The sequence below is a fragment of the Myotis nattereri genome, assembly GCF_964212035.1.
Source record: "Myotis nattereri genome assembly, chromosome: X".
NCBI lineage: Eukaryota > Metazoa > Chordata > Mammalia > Chiroptera > Vespertilionidae > Myotis > Myotis nattereri.
Window position 1 is genome coordinate 26,201,282 of NC_138078.1, and position 24,896 is coordinate 26,226,177.

At 45.0% G+C, this 24,896-nt stretch overlaps 1 protein-coding gene and 1 pseudogene across 2 annotated transcripts; one reads left to right on the forward strand and one right to left on the reverse strand.

The window, feature by feature from the left end:
- Positions 1–13,341: 13,341 nt before the first annotated feature.
- On the forward strand, positions 13,342–14,943 carry LOC308511565 (protein FAM47E-like; the record flags this gene model as incomplete). The annotated part of the gene is made up of 2 exons (XM_081081579.1): positions 13,342–13,993; positions 14,081–14,943. 2 exons carry the CDS (start codon positions 13,342–13,344, stop codon positions 14,941–14,943), a joined length of 1,515 nt encoding a protein of 504 aa, XP_080937705.1.
- A 2,140-nt stretch (positions 14,944–17,083) lies between these two features.
- On the reverse strand, positions 17,084–19,220 carry LOC308511567 (tryptophan--tRNA ligase, cytoplasmic-like; annotated as a pseudogene). Its single transcript has 2 exons — positions 19,185–19,220; positions 17,084–18,325 (listed from the first exon to the last, which is right to left on the reverse strand). The product of its transcript is annotated as a tryptophan--tRNA ligase, cytoplasmic-like (transcript).
- Between the last annotated feature and the right edge of the window lie 5,676 nt (positions 19,221–24,896).

Consider the following 24,896-nt stretch of genomic DNA (forward strand, 5'->3'; position numbering starts at 1 on the left):
GTGGGATTCCATAGGACCCTAATCGAGGGAGGAGGAATTCCATAGTACCCTGATGGAAGGAGGGAGGATTCTATTGGAACCAGATGGAGGTGGGAGAAGGGATTCCATAGGACCGTGATTGAGGAAGGAAGAGGAATTCCATAGGACCCTGGATGGAGGAAGGAGGGATTCCATAGGACCCTGATGGAAGTAGGAGGAAGTCCTTAGGATCTTGATGGGGGAGGGAGGAGTTATTCCATAGGGCCCTGATGGAGGAGGGAGGAGGGATTCAATAGGATCCTGATGGAGGGAGGAAGGAATCCATAGCATCCTTATGGAAGGAGGGTGTAGAGATTCCATAGGATCCTGATGGAGTAGGAAGATGGGCTTCCATACGGCCCTGTTGGAGGAGGGAGGAGGGATTCCATAGGACCCTGAAGGAGGGAGGGAGGAGGGATTCCATAGGACCATGGATGGAGGGAGGAGGAATACCATGGGACCCTGATGGAGGGAGGGGGGATTCCATAGGACCCAGATGGATGGAGTGAGGAGGGATTCCATAATATCCTTATGGAGGAGAGAGGAAGGATTCCACAGGTCCCTGATGGAGGGAGGAAGGATTCCATAGGACCCTGGATGGAGAGAGGAGGGATTCCTTAGGATCCTGCTGGAGCAGTAAGGAGGGATTCCATAGGACCCTGATGGAGGGTGGAGGGATTCCAGAGGACCCTCGATGGAGGAGTTAGGAGGGATTTCCAAGGACCCAGATGGAGGGAGGGAGAAAGGATCCCTAGGATCCTTTTGGAGGAAGAGAGGAGCGATTCCATAGGATCCTGGATAGAGGGAGGAGGGATTCCATAGGACCCTGGTTTCCGAGAGGAGGGATATCCTAGGACCATGTTTCAGGGTGGGAGGACGGATTCCTTAGGATCCTGGATGGTGGGAGGAGGGATACCATGAGACCCTGATGGAGGGAGGAGGGCTTCCATAGGATCCTGGATGAAAAGAGAGATGGGTATTCCATAGGATTCTGATGTAGGGAGGGAGGGAGGAGGGATTCCATAGTTCCCTGGATTGAGGGAGGAGGGATTCCATAGGACCCTGGATGGAGGGAGGAGGGATTCCATAGGATCTTGATGGAGGGAGGAGGGATTCTATATGACCCTTATGGAGGTGGGAATAGGGATTCCATAGAATCCTGCATGGAGTAGGAGGTATTCCGTGGGTCCCAGCATGGAGGAGAAGTTATTTCATGTGAACCTGGGTGGAGGAGGAGGTATTCCGTGGCACCTGGGAAAACAGAAAATTAACCTACACCTTATTAACAATGCATATGAGGGTGCAGATAGGTGGATGGTCTTCGACCCTTTGAATGTGGATGAATGTTCATGCTAAATGTATAAAATATATCCTTAAAATCACAGCTGTGCTTACCTCTGGTAAAAGGGTGAATAGAATGGGATTGGGCATGGATTAAAAGAAAGTATTCCTGTATTTAACCTACAGTTTTTGGTTTACTAAAATATGCAGATATTAACATTTGTTAACATCTGGGTAGCAAGATGGAGACCCCTTACTCTAAGAACAGAGTAAATGAAATTGCAACACTGCAGATGATCCTTGGTCAATTGTGAGAGTAAATAGCTGCTCTGTGAAGAGCAGATCTGTTTTAACTTGCTCAGCTCTAACCCTACCCCATCCCTCCTTACATAGGACAGTAAAGATCTTTGGCATCTGAGCCTTTTAATCTCCCTAACTACACTCCAAGACAGTGAATGAATTTAAGACAATTACAGACCTGCAGAGAAGGGAAACAATAGGACACATTTTCCTACAAGCAAAAAAACAAACTACTGTTCTAATGTGAGAAATATTGTGTTTATTTTGGCATCAGAAAGTGTTCCTATTCTACCTATAAGCTCTATGCCATGTATCCCCAAATGAGAAAGAAACTGAATAACTAACACACTCCACTCTCCCATTTTGAACAAAACCCTAGTAGTGAAATGGACATCACAATTCTAGATCAGATCCATGCTACTTACCGAGGTGAATCAAGTAAGTCCTTTATTCATAAATATAAATGGAAAAGGTTTGCCAGATGTATGAGGAGGGTAAAATAGAGGATCACAATAAACACACAAAACTATGTCATTGTGGGGGAAAACTCAGATAAAATATTGAAATAAAAGATAATTTTACTAAAAATTCAAATTCCTATTCTCAGAATTTTAAGGGAAGAAAATAGATTTATAAAATTAAAATGAAATATCTACTATAGAAGGAAACAATTAGAGGACAGATCAAGCACTTGCAAGATAGAAGTATTTGCAACAGCATGGATTGACCTGGAGAATATTATGCTAAATGAAATAAGCCAGTCAGGGAAAGGTAAGTATCACATGATCTCACTCATATGTGGAATCTAATGAACAAAATAAATCCATGAAAAAATAGATCCAGAAACAATGTCATTTTGATTTTTAAAAAAATGAAAACTAAAAGGGGAAGTCAGTGGAATATTCTGATGTTGAAAAATGTTGCCACATTACAAGGTATCAGAATTATCTTAAATGTGCTTATTATAAGTGATCCAAGTCATGGTAACAACTACCTGTAAGACACAATCTTCACACGCTGTCTATTTAAGAAGCAAAAAAAGGGGACAATTTAGAAAGGTAAGTACTCTACATCAATAATCACTCTTCAGAAATGTTTGCCTTGGGAGATGGTAAACAACTACAGCAGGCTCTTTTTCAATAGCCATATTTACTAATGTTAACTGTCATAGCCAGAGTAGGATGAATACTTGGAAGATGCTGATGTTCATACAGTAATGTAACCTCTTGTATTTAAGAGTGAAGAGAGCTCTAGAAACATTATTTGGAACTCCTGAGGCTCATTCATTATGTTTCATTGGCTAATTTTATATATATGTATATATATCTCCTATCTAATAGTAGACAAACATGGTAATTAACCGTACCTCCGACATGGCTAATCAAGGAGATATGCAAATTAACTGCCAACCAAGATGGTGGCTAATTTGCATATGGCAGGCAGGGCGGGGCAGCGCCATCCTGCCTGCCTTGCTGCCATCCAGGCCTGCTATTTGCGACCGGGACAGCAGGTGGCCCTTATGAGAACAGACCCAGGGCTGGCAGCGGGACCACAGAGATCAGCCAGCAGCCACGCCCACAAACGGCCCTCCCGCAGGGATCCCTGGCTGACAGTTGCTCATGCACTGCTCTGCCAATGGCCACGCCCACAAACGGCCCTCCCATGGGGATCGGAGGCTGCCAGGTGCTAATGCATGTATCTGCCAAAACGCACACCTGGGCTGCCTTTGCCCTGCGCAAACTATGCAGCTGGCAGAGGGGAGTGGGGCCGCTGGGAGCAGGGCGGGAACTTCCCGGGGTTTGCATCAGGCAGCCCAAAGCAGAGTGCAACTATCCCAACAGGTAGCTGCTTTCTCATTCACTTACTTGCTCATTCATTCACCCATTCACTCACTCATTCACTCACTCACCAAACCCTCTCAGGTCCATGGCACCGGGCCAGGCACAGAAGTTGAAGTAGTATAAGACAGAGCTATGTCCTCAAGATGTTAGTAATTCAGTATGCAGCGAGGAGAGGGGTCCCAGGCCACTGGGAACAGGGGGGAACTTTCCAGGGTGGGCTTCAGGGAGCCGTGTGTGAGGCTGGAACTTCTGCCGCGTTGCCATGGCAATGCGGCAGAAGTTCCCGCCCCTTAGCTGCTTGTTCATTCACTTACTTGCTCATTCATTCACTCATTCACTCATTCATTATTCACGCACTCAACAAACCCTCTCAGGTCCATAGCAGCAGGCCAGGCACTGAAGATGAAGCAGGATAAGACAGAGCTATGTCCTCAAGATGTTAGTAATACAGTAGGGCGAAGCAGACACATGAACGAGGCAGTTGTATGCACAGATGCAGTGTACTAGGTTCTGTGAGGGCTGTAACATACGCTGACTTTGTTCTCTTGACAAAATGGGGCCTCGGGAGCCAGGCCGCCCAAGCCTGTAGGCCTGTGCCTAGGCCAGGAGTGGCCGGGGTCCCCGAACATGACAGAGGGTGCAGGTCAGGTTGAGGGGTCTAGCCCCACCCCTCACCCTCACCCCCAAGTGCACAAGTTTTTAGAGAGATAGGGAGAGGGAAAGAGGGATAGAAACATTAGTGATGAGAGAGAATCATTGATCAGTTGCCTCTTGTAGGCCCCTACCGGGGATTGAGCCTTCTTGCCCCCACCACCTGGGCAGGTGACCTTCAACAAAATGTTACCTGGGACACTTCAGTCCCCAGGGTGAGGCTCTTGGCGAATCTTCTGAGCTTGGCGTGTCAGCCTTTTGAAAAAACCTAACTTAACTCTGGTGACATGTCACATATAGAATTTTTTTTACATTTGCAACCATACTAAAACAAAGATTTATATTTTTGATATTTATTTTATATAATTAACTGCCATTTAACAACAACAAAAAAATCAACCAAAAAAATGAGTTCGCGTGTCACCTCTGACATGCGTGTCATAGGTTCGCCATCACTTCTACCCAATGGTCCAAAACAGCTAGGATTCACTTGATAATTTCAATAAGGGGTAAATGTAATTTCTGTTGCACATCTATCACTCCTCTTTGGAAAAAGTATATGTCATATGACAAATAGGGACAATAGTGAACTTTTTTTTTTAATTTATTGCTTAAAGTATTACAAAGGGTATTACATATGTGTCCATTTTATCCCCCCGCCCTAGACAGTCCCCTAGCCTCCCCTATCCCCCAATGTCTTATGTCCACTGGTTATGCTTATATGCATGCATACAAGTCCATTAGTTGATCTCTTACCCCCCTACCTCCTGCCCCCCAACCCTCCCCGGCCTTCCCGCTGCAGTTTGACAATCTGTTTGAGGCAGCTATGCCTCTGTATCTATTATTGTTCAAAAGTTTATAATGGTCTCTATTATCCATGAATGAGTGAGATCATGTGGTATTTTTCCTTCATTGACTGGCTTATTTCACTTAGCATAATGCTCTCCAGTTCCATCCATGACGTTGCAAATGGTAAGAGTTCCTTCTTTTTAGAGCAGCATAGTATTCCATCGTGTAGATGTACCACAGTTTTCTAATCCATTCATCTACTGATGGGCACTTAGGCTGTTTCCAGATCTTAGCTATGGTGAATTGTGCTGCTATGAACATAGGGGTGCATATATCCTTTCTGGTTGGTGTTTCTGGTTTCTTGGGATATATTCCTAGGAGTGGGATCACAGGGTCAAATGGGAGTTCCATTTTCAGTTTTTTAAGGAAACTCCATACAGTCTTCCATAGTGGCTGCACCAGTCTGCATTCCCACCAGCAGTGCACAAGTGTTCCTTTTTCTCCACATCCTCTCCAGCACTTGTCGTTTGTTGATTTGTTGATGATAGCCAGTCTGACAGGTGTGAGATGGTACCTCATTGTTGTTTTGATTTGCATCTCTCGGATGATTAGTGACTTTGAGCATGTTTTCATATGTCTCTTGGCTTTCTGAATGTCCTCTTTTGAAAGGTGTCTATTTAGGTCCTTTGCCCATTTTTTGATTGGATTGTTTATCTTCCTTTTGTTGAGTTGGATGAGTTCCCTATAAATTTTGGAGATTAAGCCCTTATCAGATATGACATTGGCAAATATGTTTTCCCACACAGTGGGTTTTCTCGTTGTTTGGTTGATGGTTTCTTTTGCTGTGCAGAAGCTTTTTATTTTGATGTAGTCCCATTTGTTCATTTTCTCTTTAGTTTCAAGTGCTCTAGGAGCTGTATCAGTGAAGAAATTGCTTCGGCATAGGTCTGAGATTTTGTTGCCTTTGGATTCTTCTAGAATTTTTATGGTTTCCTGTCGTACATTTAAGTCCTTTATCCATTTTGAGTTTATTTTTGTGTATGGTGTAAGTTGGTGGACTAGTTTCATTTTCTTGCATATATCTGTCCAATTTTCCCAACACCATTTATTGAAGAGACTATCTTGGCTCCATTGTATGTTCTTGCCTCCTTTGTCAAATATTAATTGAGCATATTGGTTCGGGCCGATTTCGGGGCTCTCTATTCTATTCCATTGATCTATATGCCTATTCTTGTGCCAGTACCAGGCAGTTTTGAGAACAGTGGCTTTGTAATACAACTTGATATCTGGTATTGAGATCCCACCTACTTTGGTCTTTTTCAGGATTGCTGCAGCTATTCGGGGTCTTTTTTTATTCCAGATGAATTTTTGGAGAGTTCGTTCTAGATCTCTGAAGTATGCCGTTGGTATTTTAAGGGGAAGTGCGTTGAATTTATAGATTGCTTTGGGTAGTATGGACATTTTAATGATGTTGATTCTACCAATCCATGAACACGGTATGTTCTTCCATCTGTTTATGTCTTCCTCTATATCTTTTTTCAACGTCCTGTAGTTTTCTGAGTAGAGGTCTTTTACCTCTTTAGTTAAGTTTATTCCTAGGTAGCTTAATTTTTTTGGTGCGATGGTAAACGGGATTGTTTTTATAATCTCTCTTTCTGAAAGTTCACTATTGGTGTATAGAAATGCCTCAGATTTCTTGGGGTTAATTTTGTATCCTGCTACATTGCCAAATTCATGTATTAAGTCTAGTAGCTTTTGGATGGAGTCTCTAGGGTTTTGTATGTATAATATCATGTCGTCTGCAAATAAGGACAGTTTTACTTCCTCTTTTCCAATTTGGATGCCTTTTATTTCTTCTTCTTGCCGAATTGCAATGGTTAACACTTCCAGTACTATGTTGAACAGGAGTGGTGAGAGGGGGCATCCCTGTGTTGTTCCTGTTCTTAGGGGAAATGGTGTTAGTTTTTGTCCATTGAGTATGATGTTGGCTGTGGGCCTGTCATATATGGCTTTTATTATGTTGAGGTATGATCCATCTACTCCCACCTTGGTGAGAGTTTTTATCAAAAATGGGTGTTGAATTTTGTCAAATGCTTTTTCTGCATCAATTGATATGACCATGTGGGTTTTTTTTCTTTCAATTTGTTTATGTGATGTATCACGTTTATTGATTTGCGGATATTGTACCATCCTTGCATCCCTGGGATAAATCCTACTTGGTCATGGTGTATGATCTTTCTGATGTACTGCTGGATCCGATGTGCTAAGATTTTGTTGAGGATTTTGGCATCTATGTTCATGAGGGATATTGGCCTGTAATTCTCCTTCATTGTGTTGTCTTTACCTGGTTTTGGTATTAGGGTGATGCTGGCTTCATAGAATGAGCTTGGAAGTGTTCCTTCCTCTTGAATTTTTTGTAGTAGTCTGAGGAGGATAGGTTTTAGTTCTTCCTTGAATGTTTGATAAAACTCCCCTGTGAAGCCGTCTGGTCCTGGGCTTTTGTTTGCTGGAAGCTTTTTGATGACTGCTTCAATTTCTTCCATAGTTATTGGCCTGTTGAGATTTTTAGATTCTTCCTGATTGAGTTTTGGAATGTTGTATTTTTCTAGGAATTTGTCCATTTCCTCCAGGTTGTCTGCTTTGTTGGAGTAGAGCTGTCCATAGTATTTTTTAACAATCATTTGTATTTCTGTGGGGTCTGTTGTTATTTCGCCTCTATCGTTTCTGATTTTGTTTATTTGGGTCCTCTCTCTTTGCTTCTTGGTGAGTCTGGCTAGAGGTTTGTCAATCTTGTTTATCCTTTCAAAGAACCAGCTCTTGGTTTCATTGATTTTCTGTATTGTTTTTTTTTTGGTCTCTATGTCATTTATTTCTGCTCTAATCTTTATTATCTCCTTCCTTCTGCTCACTCTGGGGTTTTCTTGTTGCTCGCTTTCTAATTCTTTGAGTTGTAGAGTTAGCTGATTTACTACCATTTTTTCTTGTTTTTTTGAGATAGGCCTGTAGAGCTATAAACTTCCCTCTCAGGACTGCTTTCATTGTGTCCCATAGGTTTTGGATTGTTGTGTTTTCATTGTCATTAGTTTCCAGGATGTTTTGAATTTCTTCTTTGATTTCATTGGTAACCCAATCAATATTTAATAGCATGCTATTCAGCTTCCAGGTGTTTGAGTATTTTGGGTTGTTTTTATTGCAGTTTATTTCTAATATTATGCCATCGTGATCTGCGAAGACGCTTTTTATAATTTCAATCTTCTTGAATTTGGGGATACGTTGCTTGTGACCCAATATATGGTCTATTTTTGAATATGGCTTATGAGCATTTGAGTAGAATGTATATTCCCTGTCTTTGGGGTGAAGTGTTCTGAAGATGTCTATTAAGTCCATCTGATCTAGTGAGTCATTTAGGATTGCTGTATCTTTGCTGATTGTTTGTCTAGAGGGCTTATCCAGTGTTGTCAGTGGTGTATTAAAGTCCCCTACTATGATTGTATTGTTGTCGATCTCTCCTTTGATATCTTCCAGGAGTTTTTTTTTTATGAATTTGGGTGCTCCTGCATTGGGTGCATATATGTTTACCAGAGTTATATCTTCTTGTTGTATTGATCCCTTTAGTATTATGAAGTGGCCTTCCTTATCTCTTGTTATGGCCTTCACTTTGAAGTCTATTTTGTCCGATATAAGTATTGCTACCCCAGCTTTCTTTTCCTTTCCATTTGCCTGAAAGATATTTTTCCATCCTTTCACTTTCAGTCTGTGTGAGTCCCTTCTAATGAGGTGGGTTTCTTGTAGACAGCAGATGTATGGGTCATGTTTTTTTATCCATTCAGCCACTCGATGTCTTTTGTTTGGAGCATTTAGTCCGTTTACGTTTAAAGTTATTATTGAAAGGTACTTGTTTGTAGCCATTTCTGTTTTTGTGTGGCTGTTTTCTTTCTGAGCTTTTTATTTCTTATTTTTATACCAGTCCCTTTAGCATTCCTTGCATTGCTGGCTTGGTGGTGATAAACTCCCTTAGCCTTTTTTTTGTCTGTGAAGCTTCTTATTTCCCCTTCAAGTTTGAATGATAGCCTTGCTGGATAGAGTATTCTTGGATTCAGTCCTTTGCTTTGCATCACTTTGTACATTTCTGTCCATTCTTTTCTGGCCTGATGTGTTTCTGTTGAGAAATCATTTGACAATCTAATGGGAGATCCCTTGTATGTAACTTTCCGTCTCTCTCTTGCAGCCTGTAAGATTCTCTCTTTGTCCTGAACGTTTGCCATGGTAATTATGATGTGTCTTGGTGTGGGTCTTTTCGGGTTCACCTTGTTTGGGACTCTCTGGGCTTGTGTGACTTTTTTCTTCCCCACCTCAGGGAAGTTTTCTGATATTATTTCTTCTAATAGGTTTTCTAATCCTTGTTCATCCTTCTGTTGTTCTGGTACCCCTATTATTCGTATGTTGTTTCGTTTCATGTTGTCCCAAAGCTCGCTTAGACTCTCCTCCTGTCTTTTAATTTTTTTCTCCAATTGCAGTACATTTTGGGTGTGTTTTGCTTCCTTGTCTTCTAATTCACTAATTCGGTCCTCCGCTTCTCCTAGTCTACTGTTGATACTTTCAATGGAGTTTTTCATTGCAGCTATATCACTCTTCATTTCTTCTTGGGTCTTACTTAAGTTGTTGATTTTTTCATCTGTTTCTTCTAGCTTCTTGTAGAAGTTGTCGATTTTTTCCTCCATCCGGTTTATGCACTCTAGGACCTTTATTCTGAATTCTTTTTCTGTCATGTTGCATGCCTCTGTATTACTTAGCTGCTTTTCTGGAGAGTCCTCCTTCTCTCTCCTTTGGGGGTTTCTTTGTCTGCCCATGTTTGATCTCACTGACATATCTAGACGTTGAGTCGTTCAGTGGTTGCTCCCTTGGTGGCAGTGACTCCTTGGTCTGTGGTTGCTCTTCGGGAGGTTGCGGTAGCAGCTGCTCTTCAGTTGGCAGCAGCTCCTCTGGTGGGTGCTGTTCACAGCTGTGGTGGCTCTTCTGGCTGGTGGGGCGAGGTTTCACGTACAGCTGCTGTTCCTCAGCAGAGGGTGTGGTGCTCAGGAGGTTGCTGTTGCTTGGATCTGCTGCGTTGTTTTAAAGGCACAAAATACAACACAACAAGGCACCACGTACCAGGCACTATACACAAATATATTCACGACATTCATAACCCCAAATAAAGGTGACCACCTGAATTAAGAGAATTAGGGGATAAGGAAGAAGGAAGAGAAAAAGATAAAAGAGAAAAAAGAAAAGAAAAGTAGGGACCAAAAAAAGGAGTGCAAAAATGAAATTGGGAAAATGAAGGGGGGAAAATAAAAGCGAGAAAAGAAAAGAAAAGAAGAAAGAAAAGAAAGAGTGAAAAGAGAGAATGAAGTGGAAGAGGGGAAGAGACTTTTTTATATGAGGAGAATACTCCTATAGAACAGCTATTAATCCCAACAAATTCCAGCAACAGCTCCCTGGAGATGAATGCAAACTAGAAACAACCAATAATATAACGATGAAAATAGAATGGAGAACACTAATCCCAAAATAAAATAAAGAGAAAATAAAATGGCACTTTAAAAAAAAAATGGTAAAATGGTAGCAGTAATAATACTGGTTAAAAATAAGAAGGTAGTAATTAAAAGGGTAAAATCAGGTGATGGAAAAAAGAAGAAAAAAAAAAGAAGAAAAGAAAAAGAAAAAAAAAGAAAAAAAATTGGTTTCTTAGTTAAAAGGTGAAAAAAGAAAAAAAAAATGGCAGTAGTGAAGGTCCTTCGGTTCTTCTATTCTTCAGTGTGGCTTGCCTTAGACCTGCCTGGTATTCAGGAGAGTGTTGAGTTTCCCTGCGATACACTGTTCCTCTGTGTTGTAAACCACAGTCCTTATTTTAAAGCAAGCCGCATTTGTTTCCCAGACTGCCTTATTTTGTGTTTAGCAAAGAGTCAGTTTGTGGGTCAGCCTCTGGGTAGCAGCGTTCTGGGGTTGGCCTCTGAGGTTATAGGGCCTCTCTGTCCAGTGGAGGTTCACTGCCCAGAGCTGGCTGCGTAATACTTAGTTACCTGCGCTGTGTTGTTGCTGGGATTAATAGTGAACTTTTAAAGGGCTTTGAATATACTGGGCATTACCTTCAGGCTACTTGTCATTTTTCCTATGAAAATGTCACTTCGTTCGTATCCCTAAACGGAGATATTCTCCCTGTGCTTCATACTGCAGGAAACAATAATATTAATATTAATAATGATATTAATAATAATACTAATTTACAAGCAACGATTTCTAGAATAGATTGAGTTCCCACTGAATCGTGGTCACTGATTTTCTATTCCTTAGCTTCATATTTTAATTTATACCAACCATCTTAATTCATCTTAGCTGTATTAATATATTTAATGCTATTTCATTGATTTGCAATTTCAGCCTGCTTCACTTAACACTTACTCAGAAAGAATGTACTTCAAAGGTGATGTCTGAAGAAAATCTTTAAAATAATCAGATGGCAAAAATTGATGGGAAATTGATTATAGGGAAAATATAGTGTTTGTATCTTTAATTGCAAGAGTTTGAATATTGGACACACTGCCTCATACAAAAGGAGAACTGAACCAATGTGTGCTGAATAACTAAATGAATAAAAAATGTATTTGAGGACAAGATTCAAGTTGCTGCCTTGGTTGAAGAATTACATCTAATCTGCAATTTGTGTATTAGTGTATCATTGGCTATGACCAAGAAAAATCCATGCTGCATTGAAATTGTAAAACACCTAATGTTATATGCTAAGAAGTTTATTATTTATTTTTTGGAAGTTGAAGTAGATGGTTATCCTGAGAATTAGGGAAAAAAGTAAAATAGGTTGGTATGGATTTTAAAAGAGGCATTTGTTTCAATAATGTCGGTGTGATCTACAATTTCTAATCATGGAGAATAGCAAGAATTGACGGTACCAGGAGATGGACAGCCCGACTTCACAAAGGGCTGTCCATCTCCTGAAGATGTGAACACTCATGGCCCTCGGGCGGGCTTTCTCCCCATGATAGTTCGGAAGCCGTGGTAGACCTTTGCAAAGGCAGACTCACAAATTGATGGAGACGAAACAAAAAAAGTTGATCATATTTTCTCTTCTGGCCAAAGTAGAGTAACAGGTATCAGATTTATGCCCTGGAGCACGTGAAAAAATAATGAAAGAAAATAAGATAAAATTATGAAAGACACTGGACATCAGGAAGCAGGGACAGATGCCTCACAGATAGGAAATAAATGAGGTGACTCCTATGATGGCTCCACATTCCTTCTGTTTCTAGGCCACAGCTCAGAGAGGTCACGCTATGTAAAGGAGATGGAGCTAAGACACCACAGAGAACAAGGTGGGTAGAGATCTCAAGGCAGACAACCAGAGAGCAAAATGAGAGAAAGAGACGGAACTCTAGAATCTTGCACCCCACAAGAATGATTCAGGGGATTACTGATCAGCTCGTGTGTGAATATTAGAAGCCAGGAAAGAAACCACTGGAAAGGATTCTTGATAACTGATACTCACACAGGGCCTGCAATAGTGACCTTTACTGTCAGCCAGACTAGAAGATCTCTAGATGCACAGGCATTGAATAATTTACATGGAAGGGTCTTGCTTCAGTAGTGAGGAACAGTTAATTAACCATACCACATGGTCTAACAGTATTTAGCCATGTACTATCACAGGGAACTGCTCTGGTTATTTAAATCAAATCTTAAAAAGGATCCCAAAGAATCAAGCTCTTTCCAAGAAACACAACAGTATCTAAAAAGGGCAAATATTATTTGTAAAAAGAAAATGGATGGTGAACAACACATGGGTTTTAAGTAAAGACAGGATCCATAGTAGGGCACTGACCTATCCTTTGTCCTCAGGCTTTACTATGGCACTGTTTTCCTGATTATGTTGAAATGTTACCTTAAAAGATAATTGATCTTGATTTCTGAGGGGGATTTGGGGTGCCATCTTAAGTTGTATACCCAATGCCTCACTCACTTCACCCATATTTGGGCAGATATCAAAACCTGACGGCTGTGAGTACATAGAAAAAACATGGTTCTCAGAAGCTCCCTCCTTTCAATTGTTACCTATAATTTATCCAGGAGAAATGAAAGTACTTGTATGAAGATGTGAACACGTGAAATATTCGTGACCCCTTGATTTCCAAACAGCTTCAAACTGGAATCAGTCCAAAAGTCCATCAAAAGATGAATGGGGAGCTGACCTGTGGAGGAGTGCCCATACACGGGAACAGTTCTGTACCACAAGCAAGAATGCAACCTTGCCGGCCATCCCCGGACAATGCAGGCTGTGCAGGGGCACGTGCTGACCCACCTCGGGAAAGAATAAGCATGAGTCAGCACCAGGCAATGGTCTCCTAGCAACGGGGCCGCTGGGACAACAAACCCCTGAAGCCACTGGGCGCCCTGGGCCAAGGGCGCCATGGCGTGCCAGCAGTGGCCCTTACCTGAGCCCCACAAGGGGTGGCTGTTAAAGTCGGACCTGAGGAAGAAGGCGCTCATAGAGTCAGGGCTGATCAAGCCGTGGCAGTCAGGGCCGAAGCTGGACAAGAAGCCGGAGCCCAGCAAGAAGTGGCTGCTAGGGCCAGGACCGCTGGAGCCCGTGCCCCTGGGCATGAAATGTAAGCCCTGGTTCAAGGACAGGGACAGGTTGCCTTCCCGCTATCTCTCCAGGCAGAACAACAAGCTTGGGAAGTGCCCCACCTCCATGGACAGCCGGCGGTGGGTATTTGTGAAGGAGGGACTGGACGACTTCAGAACGGGCTGTCCATCTGCTGAAGATGTGATCACTCGTGGCCCTCGGGAAGGCTTTCTCCCCATGACTGCTCATAGAATTCCCCGCCCTCCGCCCAAAAAGATTCACAGGCAGCCGCCCACGGGAGCGGACCTGTGTTCCAAGCTCTCGCCAGCCCAGCGAGCACGGAAGGCCTTTGTAGAGAACATTGAAGCCAGCCTGACCCAGCATTCCTTGGTTAACTGCCCGAATCTGGAGGAAGCTCTCCCTCCAGACCTCCTGCTCAAGGTCCTGGAAGTGCTAGATCCTGACAGGAAGATGGAGGACACGTGGGCGTATTGTGAGGGCACCAAGGAAAGAAAGAAGACCCCCACACACCTGTGTGAAGAACATCCTGAGGAGGTCAACCTGGAGCCTCCCCAGGCAGTGAACCTGGAGCCTCCTCAGGCAGTGAACTTAGAACCTCCCGAGGCAGTGAACCTGGAGCCTCCCCAGGCAGTCCACCCCAAATCTGCCTGGAAGCTCAACCTGGAACCTCCCGAGGAGGACAACCTGGAACCTGAAGACCAAGCCTACGTGGAAACGGCCAAGGAGAGTCTCCAGTCATATTTATTCAGTTTGTTTCCTGAGGAAGAGACAAATGCAGCATGCACAATGGATATCCCCAAGGATCCTGGGCTCCAGAAATCAAGAAGAAGAATTCGTGAATTCTGCAGATGGATCGATGATAATTTTGGAGACATAGGCATTGATGAAGAGGACCTCATGAAACAGTTTCAAGTTGAGTTAGAGGTCCCACTCACCCATAATACAGTCAAAATAAAGAAAATAAGCCAGCTTCCTTTGAATATAAGGCCCTGCAAACAGCTAGATGACATACAGCAGAGAAAATTCTCCATGCAGGAAGGTAACTGGGAAAGGAAACTCCGCAAACAACAAGACCCTTATAAACCCAAACGGGAGAAGATAAGGTATGGAGCATGGTACCTGGACCCCAAATCCTGGAAAAAGCTGGTCAATGACCAGCCCTTTCCCGACCCTAAAGCCGTCCCTGACAAGGAACATTTGACCGATGGAAGGCATCTTGAACCAGACATTATTGATGAACTTTATGGACCAATTGCCTTCAAAGATTTCATTGTAAGCAAGGGCTACAGGATGCCAGGTGTGATTGAGAAGATGTTTATGAGGAAGGGATGGAACTATGAGTCTGTGAAGACTCCTATACACCGAGTAATGAAACTCCTCTCCAAACCCAAAGAGGAGGATTCAGGGGACGAAGAGGATTAGACAATTTTCTATTTACTGCTCACTTGGCTAGTGTGTCTCTCTCATTTTAACATAAGTCAGAATTCACCATGAGTGCCTCACTGTGTATGGACAATTTGATTCCACAATATCTGTAAATTTTTAACACCTATTTCTAATAAAACTTTCTGAATTAGCTTCTGCTTCAATGTGTTATGTATTTTACCAACTATGAAGTAAATATTTATATATACTCCTCTTGGTTTTGGTTGTGTTAGGAGTATTATATTTTCATTTCAATTATTCATTAAAAATGACCATAAATAAATGAATTACTTAAAAAGGATCTTGTTGCCCAGCCTATGTGGCTCAGTGGTTGAGTGTAGACCTATGTATCAGGAGGTCATAGTTTGATTCCTGCTCAGGGCACATGCCCGTGTTGCTGGCTCGATCCCCAGTGTGTGTGTTGGGGCGGGGGGTACATGCTGGAAGCAGCCGATTAATGTTTCTGTGTCATCATTGATGTTTCTCTCTCTTCCTCTCCCTCTCTGAAAATCAGTAAAAGTATATTAAAAATTGTGCCAGCTACAACTTGGGATGAATTCCAAGATAATCGTGCATAATGAAAGAACTATCGCTCCGATAATACTCAATTTATAATGCATTACGACAATTATTTTGTTAAGCACAACTTGTAACCCGTAGCCGAAGTAATTTTATGCATTTTTTTTTAATTGTCCATGGCTACCTTTGCACTACGACATGAGAATTTAGGAATTATCACAGAGATCATATGGCCTGCAAGCCTAAAATATTTCCTATCTGATTTTTTACAGTAAAATTTACTGTCCCCCTGATCTAGAAGGAAAATATATTCATACATATATTAAATCAATTATTCCACTCTTTAGCTGAACAGAAGATAATACATGCTCATCTATGGAATAGAATAAAGTAAAATATTTTTATAAAATTAACTATTTAGTTAGAACTTTCTGAACACTTTTCAAATCTGCCTATGACTTTTAATATCCTTAGGGTCAAAAATCCCTGAGGCATATCATCATATTTATGATAGTCCCTGTTTCTTGTAATATCTCTCCATGTGATGACTTGTCATACAGAGATTTCCCATGACTCCAAAAATGTGGGTGTTAAATGTGAGGTAAAGCAGCCTGAACATGATAAAGACAGACTAACTTTCTTTCCACTGAAATGGCTAATTAATTCAATGGGATGTCCACAAAGGTAGGTTGGCCAGGAAACATGGATTGTATGTCACATATATATTCTATCCATACACCCACCACCCATGGGACCAAAATTAATTTATTTAGGGTATTGTGCTAAGGAGTCGACCCTTCACCTCCATGAAGGGATTTCCTGGGATATTCTTCTGCTTTCCCAGACTACACAGGGCACAAGACTGAATGTTTTCTTTGGTGCCTAGGGCTGCTGTTTGTTCTCTACAGCCCAGGACACCAGCAAGGCACTGCTCTTTGCAGTCCTCCGAGCCAATCAAGTGTCAGGACAAAGGTTTCTACAAAGAACACACATTCCCCTCAGCTGCCACAGGGTGGGGGCACAGTGTCTGCTTAGGACCAGTCCCTGGAAGCAGCATGGGGAGGCTCAGGGAAGGGCAGAGGTTCCAGGAGAACACATGAGGTATGGATTTCAGGAAGTGAGCTGGAAAGTTTCTCCCACAGACTCAACTTAATAAAAGGGGCCACCTGGGGCTAATACTCAGTGTGAAAAGCAGCTTTCAAGCTGGGAGATCTCTCAGTCAAAAGCACAGCTAGCATTTCTGTTTGATTTTGGGGGGATGGGCTGAAATAGGCCTGTGCCCATTAAACTTCCTGAAATGAACACCTAGACCAAAGGCTGTATAACCATCAGGCTTTAAGGGTGTATGTAGAGTGGGATGTTGTCCAATGGAGGTCCTCCTAGGGGCAGAGCAGGCAGCTCACAGGGTGTCTTTGGAAAGGATGACACAGGGAGAAACAGTACTGACAGACACACAGAGTTACAGACACCAGGAACCGGAAGCCACGTGACAGAGCCTCTGGATAAATTATGGTTCCTTCTGTGCAGATATAAAATGGGCATTATTGAAAGTCATAGGACAGCTCTGGGCAGGGGTGGGGGTGTGTGTCAAGAATTCTTTGAATATCTCTTCCATAGCCTACTTGCACCTGGACTGGTGCTCTGCCAGGAGGGGCTGCAGGACCTGCATGAGCTCCTTCTTGAGCTCCCAGGTGAGCATGGCTCCACTGCTGTAATCCTTCCTGATCTGCTCCAGCTTGTCCTCATCCTCGAGCAAGAAGGTCATGTACATGAAGGACACGTCCAGGTGGCCATTTCCCCCAAACTGCCTGTGCTCCTCCATGATGTGTCTCCGTCCATAAAACACATACTTGTTGACCTTGGACTTGATCTGCTTGGCTGTGTCTGTGAGGAAGTGGACCAGTTGGGGTCACTGGCACTCCTTTGGGTCAGAGTCCCCTGCAGGGAGGGGAAGAAGGTCGAGTGCAGCAGGGTGGTTTAGGATAGAAAATCCTGGGTGTGACATCTCTTGTCATCCTGAAGTAAGGATCCTGGTTGATGGCACAGGGGCTGAGGCCTTGGACGTCCATCTTGCTCCCAAAGTTCTGTGGGAATGAGTTACTGAAGGAGGGAGCAGCCTGGATGGCAGGAAAGCTGATCTTCCCCTTGCAATCACTGTCTGCAAAGCCAAAAAATGCCTTTCACTTGGTTGAAGGTCACGTGCTTCTGATCTTCACCATATTCTTGTAGAAGTCTGTGCTCACCCCCATGTAGTCGAGGTCAGAGAAGATGGGCTTGTTGATGTCAAAGCCACAGGTGATGATGTCCTTGGCATTTTCCATGGAGTAGCCATAGGCCTGGTCCAGGGTCAGGACTTCCACAGGTACTTCTACTCATCTGCCATCCGGATGAGCAAGAGCACATTCAACATGTCCCGCAGCCACTTTGTGAAAATGAACGGGATGTGGTGGCCTACATGCATGGCTTCGGAAGAGGGGCCCCTGCCCATTTACCAGCGAAACAGCTTCTTGTTTTCATAGGCATCGAGGACTTGGTTCACGTCTCTGTTTGAGAAGAAGGTTCATCTGTGCAGGAAGCGGTGCAGTCTCTGGCCCCTGGCTCTCTCTATTCTGTTTATCAGCTCTTGGTCAATGTTATTGCTTCCCAACAGACAATGAGCTTGTCATACTCACTGCCTTTTGCACTGTTCTTCTGTTCATTTCAGGGGTCCACAAAATCCATTTCAGCTTCCATGGCACCTGGACCACTAACCCAGGTGCAAGGGTCTCTGGAAGGCAGTGGCCTTGTAGCTCTCCCCCGTGGCCACGTTGTAGCTCATTTTTAGCAATAACAGCCTCTTCCCTGCAGAATCAATTTCATCCTGGGCTGCGGGGGACACTGAAGAGGTGGCCCGTGGAGTAGCTGAGATCTCTGTGCAGCTGGGCTCTTCTTTTATAGTCTCCCCCCTCTTACCGTTTCCTTTTTTAAGCCCCTTTCTTCTCTTTTCTTCTTGTTCACCCCACCCTGCAGCTACTTGCAGTAAGAATTTCTTAGAAATCAACCAGTTTCTCACAAACACTTGAGCCTCTTGACCAATTCCTCATGAGACAGTCCAATCAGGTTTAGGTTGTGAGTGTGTGTATTTGGGGGAGGGTAGGTGTAGAGACCAATGAAACCCACTCTAAATTCAAACTATTAGCCGGTCATTGCATCATTAGCTGGTCATTAGCCACCCCACACTGCAAGCTGGCCTCCATTTAACCTCCACACTCACTCCCCATCTCACATCCTTAGTCTCAGTATGAGAACTGAGTTTTCATTTGTCCTCATGGGAAGAAAGGCAGACTCCAAGTGCCCTGCGGGTATTGTGCACTAAGGCAATGTTGTGAAAGATCAGTTCTGGGGTCACAGGGACCTGAATTTCCAAAGACAGCTTTGACTTTTTAAAAAAAAAAATATTTTTATTCATTTCAGAGAGGAAAGGAGATGGAGTGAGATGAAAACTTCAATGATGAGAATTATTGATCATGTGCCTCCTGCACACCCCCTACTAGGGATTGAGCCCATAACCTGGGCATGTGCCCTTGACCAGAATCAAACATGGGACCCTTCAATCTACAGGCCAATGCTCAGTCCACTGAGCCAAACCGGTTAGAGCTGGCTTTTTACTTTTCTTTTTATTGCTGAAAGTATTATACATGTCCCTTTTTTTACCCTAGTGACCTCTCCCAGCACCTTACCCCCAAATCCTTCACCATCCCATTGTCTGTGTCCATGGGTTATGCATATACGCACATGAGTTCAGTGGTTGAATTCTTCCTCCCTCCACCCTCTCCTTCTTTCCCTAGTGTGTTCCATGTCTCTTTGACTCTAGGTCTATTTTTTCATCACTTTATGTTCTTAGTTATTTTTCACATATGACTGAGATCATATGATATTGATCTTTCTCCCACTGGCTTATGCAAATTAACCGCCATCTTTGTTGGGTTAATTTGCATACTCATCCTGATTGGCTGGTGGGCATAGCAGAGTGATGCCAATTTCCATGTTTCTCTTTTATTAGTATAGACTAGAGGCTTGGTGCACAAAAATTTGTGCACTGGCGGGGGGGCGTGTCCCTCAGCTCCACTTGTGACCTCTCACAGTCTGGGACCCCTTCGGAGATAATGACCTGCTGGCTTAGGCCCGCTCCCGGTTGGCAGAGGGCAGGCCCAATCCCTAGGTGCAGCCCCTGGTCAGGCTCAGAGTAGGGCTGATTGGGGAGTTGGGGCGCCACCCTCAGTCACGATCAGGGTAGGGCCGATTGGGTGGTGGAGGTGCCACCCCCTGTCACAATCAAGGCAGGGTCAATGGGGAGGTTGCGGATTCACCCCCTCTCATGCACAGAGCAGGGCCGATAAGGGGGTTGGGGCGCTGCCCCCTCTCACACACAGAGCAGGGCCAATAGGGGAGTTGGGGCACCACCCCCTGTCACACACAGTACAGAGCAGATCAGGGGGTTGGGGAGCTTCCCGCTATCAGGCACAGAGCAGGGCCGATCAGGGGGTTAGGGCGCCATCCCCTGTCATGAACAGAGCAGAGAGGATAGGGAGTTGTGGCCCCGCCCCCTGTCACACACAGAGCCACAGGGCGATCTGGGGGTTTGGGCGTTGCCCCCTCTCACACTGCTTCAGGGGCCAGGAGGCCTCGTGCCTCCACTGATCAAAGTCCTGGGAGGCCTTGCGGCTCTGCTTGTCACCAGGGCAGTGAGGTCTCGCTGCTCAGCTGATCCAGGTGCTAGGAGGCCTCACAGCTCCGCTGATCCCAGGTTCGGGAGGCCTCACAGCTCCGCTGTTCTCAAGTTCGGGAGGCTTTATGGCTCCGCTGATCCTGGGTTTGGAAGGCCCGGCGGCTCCACTAATCCCGTTGATGGGAGGCATATTACCCTTTCACTATATACTATAGAGGCCTGGTGCATGGGTGGGAGCCATTTCTTTTGCCCTGAAGGGTGTCCCGGATCAGGGTGGGGGGGTCCTGCTTGGGTGCCTGGCCAGCCTGGATGAGGGGATGGTGGCTGTTTTCAGTTAGTCACACCACCTACAGGGTGGGTGTCCCCCCTGGGGTGCCTGGCCAGTCTGGGTGAGTGGCTGAGGGCCGTTTTCAGGCTGTCTGGTGACTAAAGCTCCCAACCTCTCCTTTTTTTCTTTCTTTTTTTTTTTTTTTTATTCTGGGATTTATTTACCTTCTATGGCTGTCACTGCAGCTGAGAGCCAGCTTTAGCTCTGAGGCTCGGCTCCAGCTCTGAGACCTCGGCTGCTGAACTCAGGTATCTGGTTAGTTTGGCTTCTATAATTGGAACACTGTTGCAAATCCAGCTTGGCCGGCTGGTTGAAAGCATGGTGTTTATTTAGCTTCTATAATTGCAGCATTGCTTCTTAGAGTGCAGCTCAGAGGCCAGCAGTGGCAGGCGGGGAACCTTGGCTTCCTCCATCACTGAAGCAAGTAAGCCTCCTGTTCGCTTCAGCTGCCTGGCTCCCGGCCGCCATCTTGGTTGGCAGTTAATTTGCATATCACCCTGATTAGCCAATGGGAAGTGTGTTGGAGGTACGGTTAATTACCATGTTTGTCTATTATTAGATAGGATAAAAAAACCAAGTGACCAACATGACCAGTCACTATGACATGCAGTGTGGCTGGCCAACCGGCCTGATCAGGGGTGGTGCTGACCAATCAACCTCTCACGTTCCCTCCCCTGGGCTGGCCCAGCCCCAATTAGACTGATCGGGGCAGGCTTCTGGACCCCACCCATGCATGAATTCATGCACCAGGACTCTAGTCCTATCTAATAAAAGAGAAACATGGTAATTAGCATACATCCGCTACCCTTCCCATTGGCTAAACAGGGTGATATGCAAATTAACTGCCAACAAAGATGGCGGTTAACTGCCAACAAAGATGGCGGTTAATTTGCATACAGAGGCGCAATGATGGGAGGCCATAGGGAAAGGACGGTGATTGGAAATACAGGCAGCAGGCAAGAGCCGGGAGGCACGGCCCCTGGCCCTGAATGGGAGAACCGGCCATCTGTGCCCGCCCCCCTGCCGGTGATCAGAGAAGCCAGAGCGGGGCACCGAAGAGGCCGGTGCCTGCCTCTTCCCTGGTCGCCCCTGCCAGGGATGGGGAACCGGAGATCCCATAGCAGGAAAGGGGGGCCTGCAGCTAGTCCCCCTGTGCGCCTGCCCCTGGGTCACTGCAGCGATCAGGGAGCAGGGAAGAGTGGTCTCTAGCCAGCCCCCATGTGCGCCTGCCCCTGGGTCGCCATGGTGATCACAGAGCAGGAAAGGGCGGCCTGCAGCCAGCCCTGTGTGCGCCTGCACCTGGGTCACCACTGAGATCCCTGAGCAGGAAAGAGCGGCCTCTAGCCAGCCCCCCTGTGCACCTGCCCCTGGGTCGCTGCAGGGATCATGAAGCAGGAAAGGGCTGTCTCTAGGCAGCCCCCCTGTGCGCCTGCCTGTGGAATCGCAGCTGCGATCACGGAGCAGGAAAGGGGGGCCTGCAGCCAGCCCACGTGTGCCCCTGCCCCTGGGTCGCCACTGCGATCCCACAGGAGGAAAGGGGGGCCTGCAGCCAACCTCCGTGTGCGCCTGCAGCTGCGATCATGGAGCAGGAAAGGGGGGCCTCTAGCCAGCCCCCCTGTGCCCCTGCCCATGGGATTGCCCCAGAGATCATGGAGCAGGAAAGGGTGTGAAGTATGGTACCTATTTGCTTTGTTTAACAATGGACAGGTTACTTTGATTTTCTAAATTGTATAAGTCATCCCATTCGATTGAATGCCTTATCGATTGAATGACTATTCCATTGATTGTTATCATACTGGTCTTAGAGAGCACATTCTTCTGTAGCTGGGAAACAGGACAGCACAATTACCCTAAATTGTTTTAGTGGCCACAGGTGGTGCGTTCCAGCTGACTCAGTGGTCCCGAGACCAGGAAAGCACAATTACTCTAAACTGTCCTGACAACTCAGTGGTCGGGAGACCCAAGGGCTCTAGATAATGTATACCTGTCAATTCAGTGACCCCGAGACCCGAAACTGTAATTAACATGCTTAATTCTGCTTCTGTAATCTGCTTTTTTGGGAGCCAGGTGCCACATTCCAAACCCTGGGATGTAATCAATACCTTTGTGATTTTGCCTATATAAGTCTGGTTTTGCCACCATCTTAGGGCTATGAGATTTGGGAATGGCCCCTCATAGTCCCGGGTTGCAATCAATGTGACTCTTTAATTCGACTTCTTGAGGCGTCCTTCTGTGATTCGCGGGGTACGTTACAACAGGTGGCCTGCAGCCAGCCATGTGTGCGCCAGCACCTGGGTCACCACTGCGATTCCTGAGGAGGAAAGAGCGGCCTCTAGCCAGCCCCCCTGTGCGCCTGCCCTTGGGATTGCAGCGGCGATCAAGGAGCAGGAAAGGGGGGCCTGCAGCCAGCCTCCCTGTGTGCCTGCGCTTGGGATCACTGTGGTGATCCCAGAGCAGGAAAGGGCGGCCTGCAGCCATGCCCTGTGTGCGCCTGTCCCTAGGTTGCTCTGGCAATCCCACAGCAGGAAAGGGCGCCTCACCCTGGCCACAGCTCAAGGGAGAGTACAACATGCAGTGGAGGCCAGGAGCCTGAGAGATCAACAGAGAGGGGCACCTCCCAGGTGTGGCTGGGGGCAGGCCCCCAGCAGACACACACACACACACACACACACACACACACACACACACACAAACGGGACGCCTGCACCGAGCCTCTGCTGCCAGACTGTGGCCATTAGTAGGACATCTACTGAGGGCTCCTGGACTGAGGGGCAGGCTTGGCTGAGGGAACCCCATCCCCCAGTCCACGAATTTCGTGCACCGGGCCTCTAGTATATATATATATATATATATATATATATATATATATATATATATATATATATATATATATATATTTAAGAACAATGTCAAAAAGTTTACTGACCATCTTTCTTCTAGGAGTTTTCTGGGTTTGCATCTTATAGTTAACTCTTTAATCAGTTTTGAGTTTATTCTGATATATAGTGTAAGAAAATGGTCTAGTATCATTTTTGCATGTATTTGTCCAGTTTTCCCAGCACCATTTATTGACTAGAGTGATGGTGAACCTATGACACGTGAACTCATTTTTTAGTTGATTTTTCTTTGTTAAATGGCATTTAAATATATAAAATAAATATCAAAAATATAAATCTTTGTTTTACCATAGTTGCAAATATCAAAAAATTTCTATGTGTGACAGGGCACCAGAGTTAAGTTAGGGTTTTTCAAAATGCTGACATGCCGAGCTCAAAAGGTTCGCCATCACTGGACTAGACTGTGCTTATTCCATTGTATGTTCTTCCCCCCTTTGCCATAGATTAATGGCCCGTATAGGTGTGAGTTTGTTTCTGGGTTATTCCGTTTCATTGAGCTAGACATCTTTTGCCATTACCATTTTGTTTTGATTACTAGGGGCTTGTAGAATAGTTCTATCAATGGTAGCATGATACCTCCAACTTTGTTCTTCTTTCTCAAGATTGCTGTGGCTATTTGGGGTCAAAATTTTTGGATTATTTGTTCCAGTTCTATGGTAAATGGCACTGGTATTTTGATATTGATTGTGTTGAATCTATATAATCCTTTTGGTACTATGGACATTTTTTACATTAATTGTTCCTATCCATAAGAAACAGTATATGCTTTTATTTATTTGCTTCCTCTTCAATTGCGTTCTTCACTGTCTTATTATTTTCAGAGTTCAGACGTTTTTACCTCTTTGGTTAAATTTACTGGTAGGTATTTTTGATGCAATTGTAAATGGGATGTTTTCTTAATTTCTTTTCTGATGTTTCACTATTGGTACATAACCATGCTATGGATTTCTGAACACTAAGTTTTTATCCTGTAACTTTACTAAATTCATTTACCAGTTCTAATAGCATTTTGATGGAATCTTTAGGATGTCTGCGTTGAGACCATGGGAACTGTCCCCCTTGGGGGCAGACAGGGCGGGCAGAATGTGTTTCAGGGCTGTGCTGAGAGATGGAGAGGAGACAGAGTAAAGGGCGGGAAGGCCAGTTCACAGGAGGGAAGATGGGAGGCGGAGAGTCGGTGAGGCTGTGGAGGCCGGGCTCTGCCCGCAGAGAGGGGGGCCTTGATGGTGAACAGGAGGAAGTGCAGGTCGCTTGTGTCACAAGGCCGAGGACCGGGGACAGGCTGTGGGTACTGTGGGTGCAGACGCTGACATCATTCTGATGAAGCTTTGGGATTCATGCTGAGGCAATAAGGATTCCCCAAAAGGGCTGGGCGGCGGTTAAGGACACAACCACATCGGGACCACATTCACACAAGTTGCTCCGAGAAATCAAGTTCAGTTGATGTCCTGGCAGCGGTTGCACTTCTCCTCATGGGTCACACTTTAAAATGCCATGA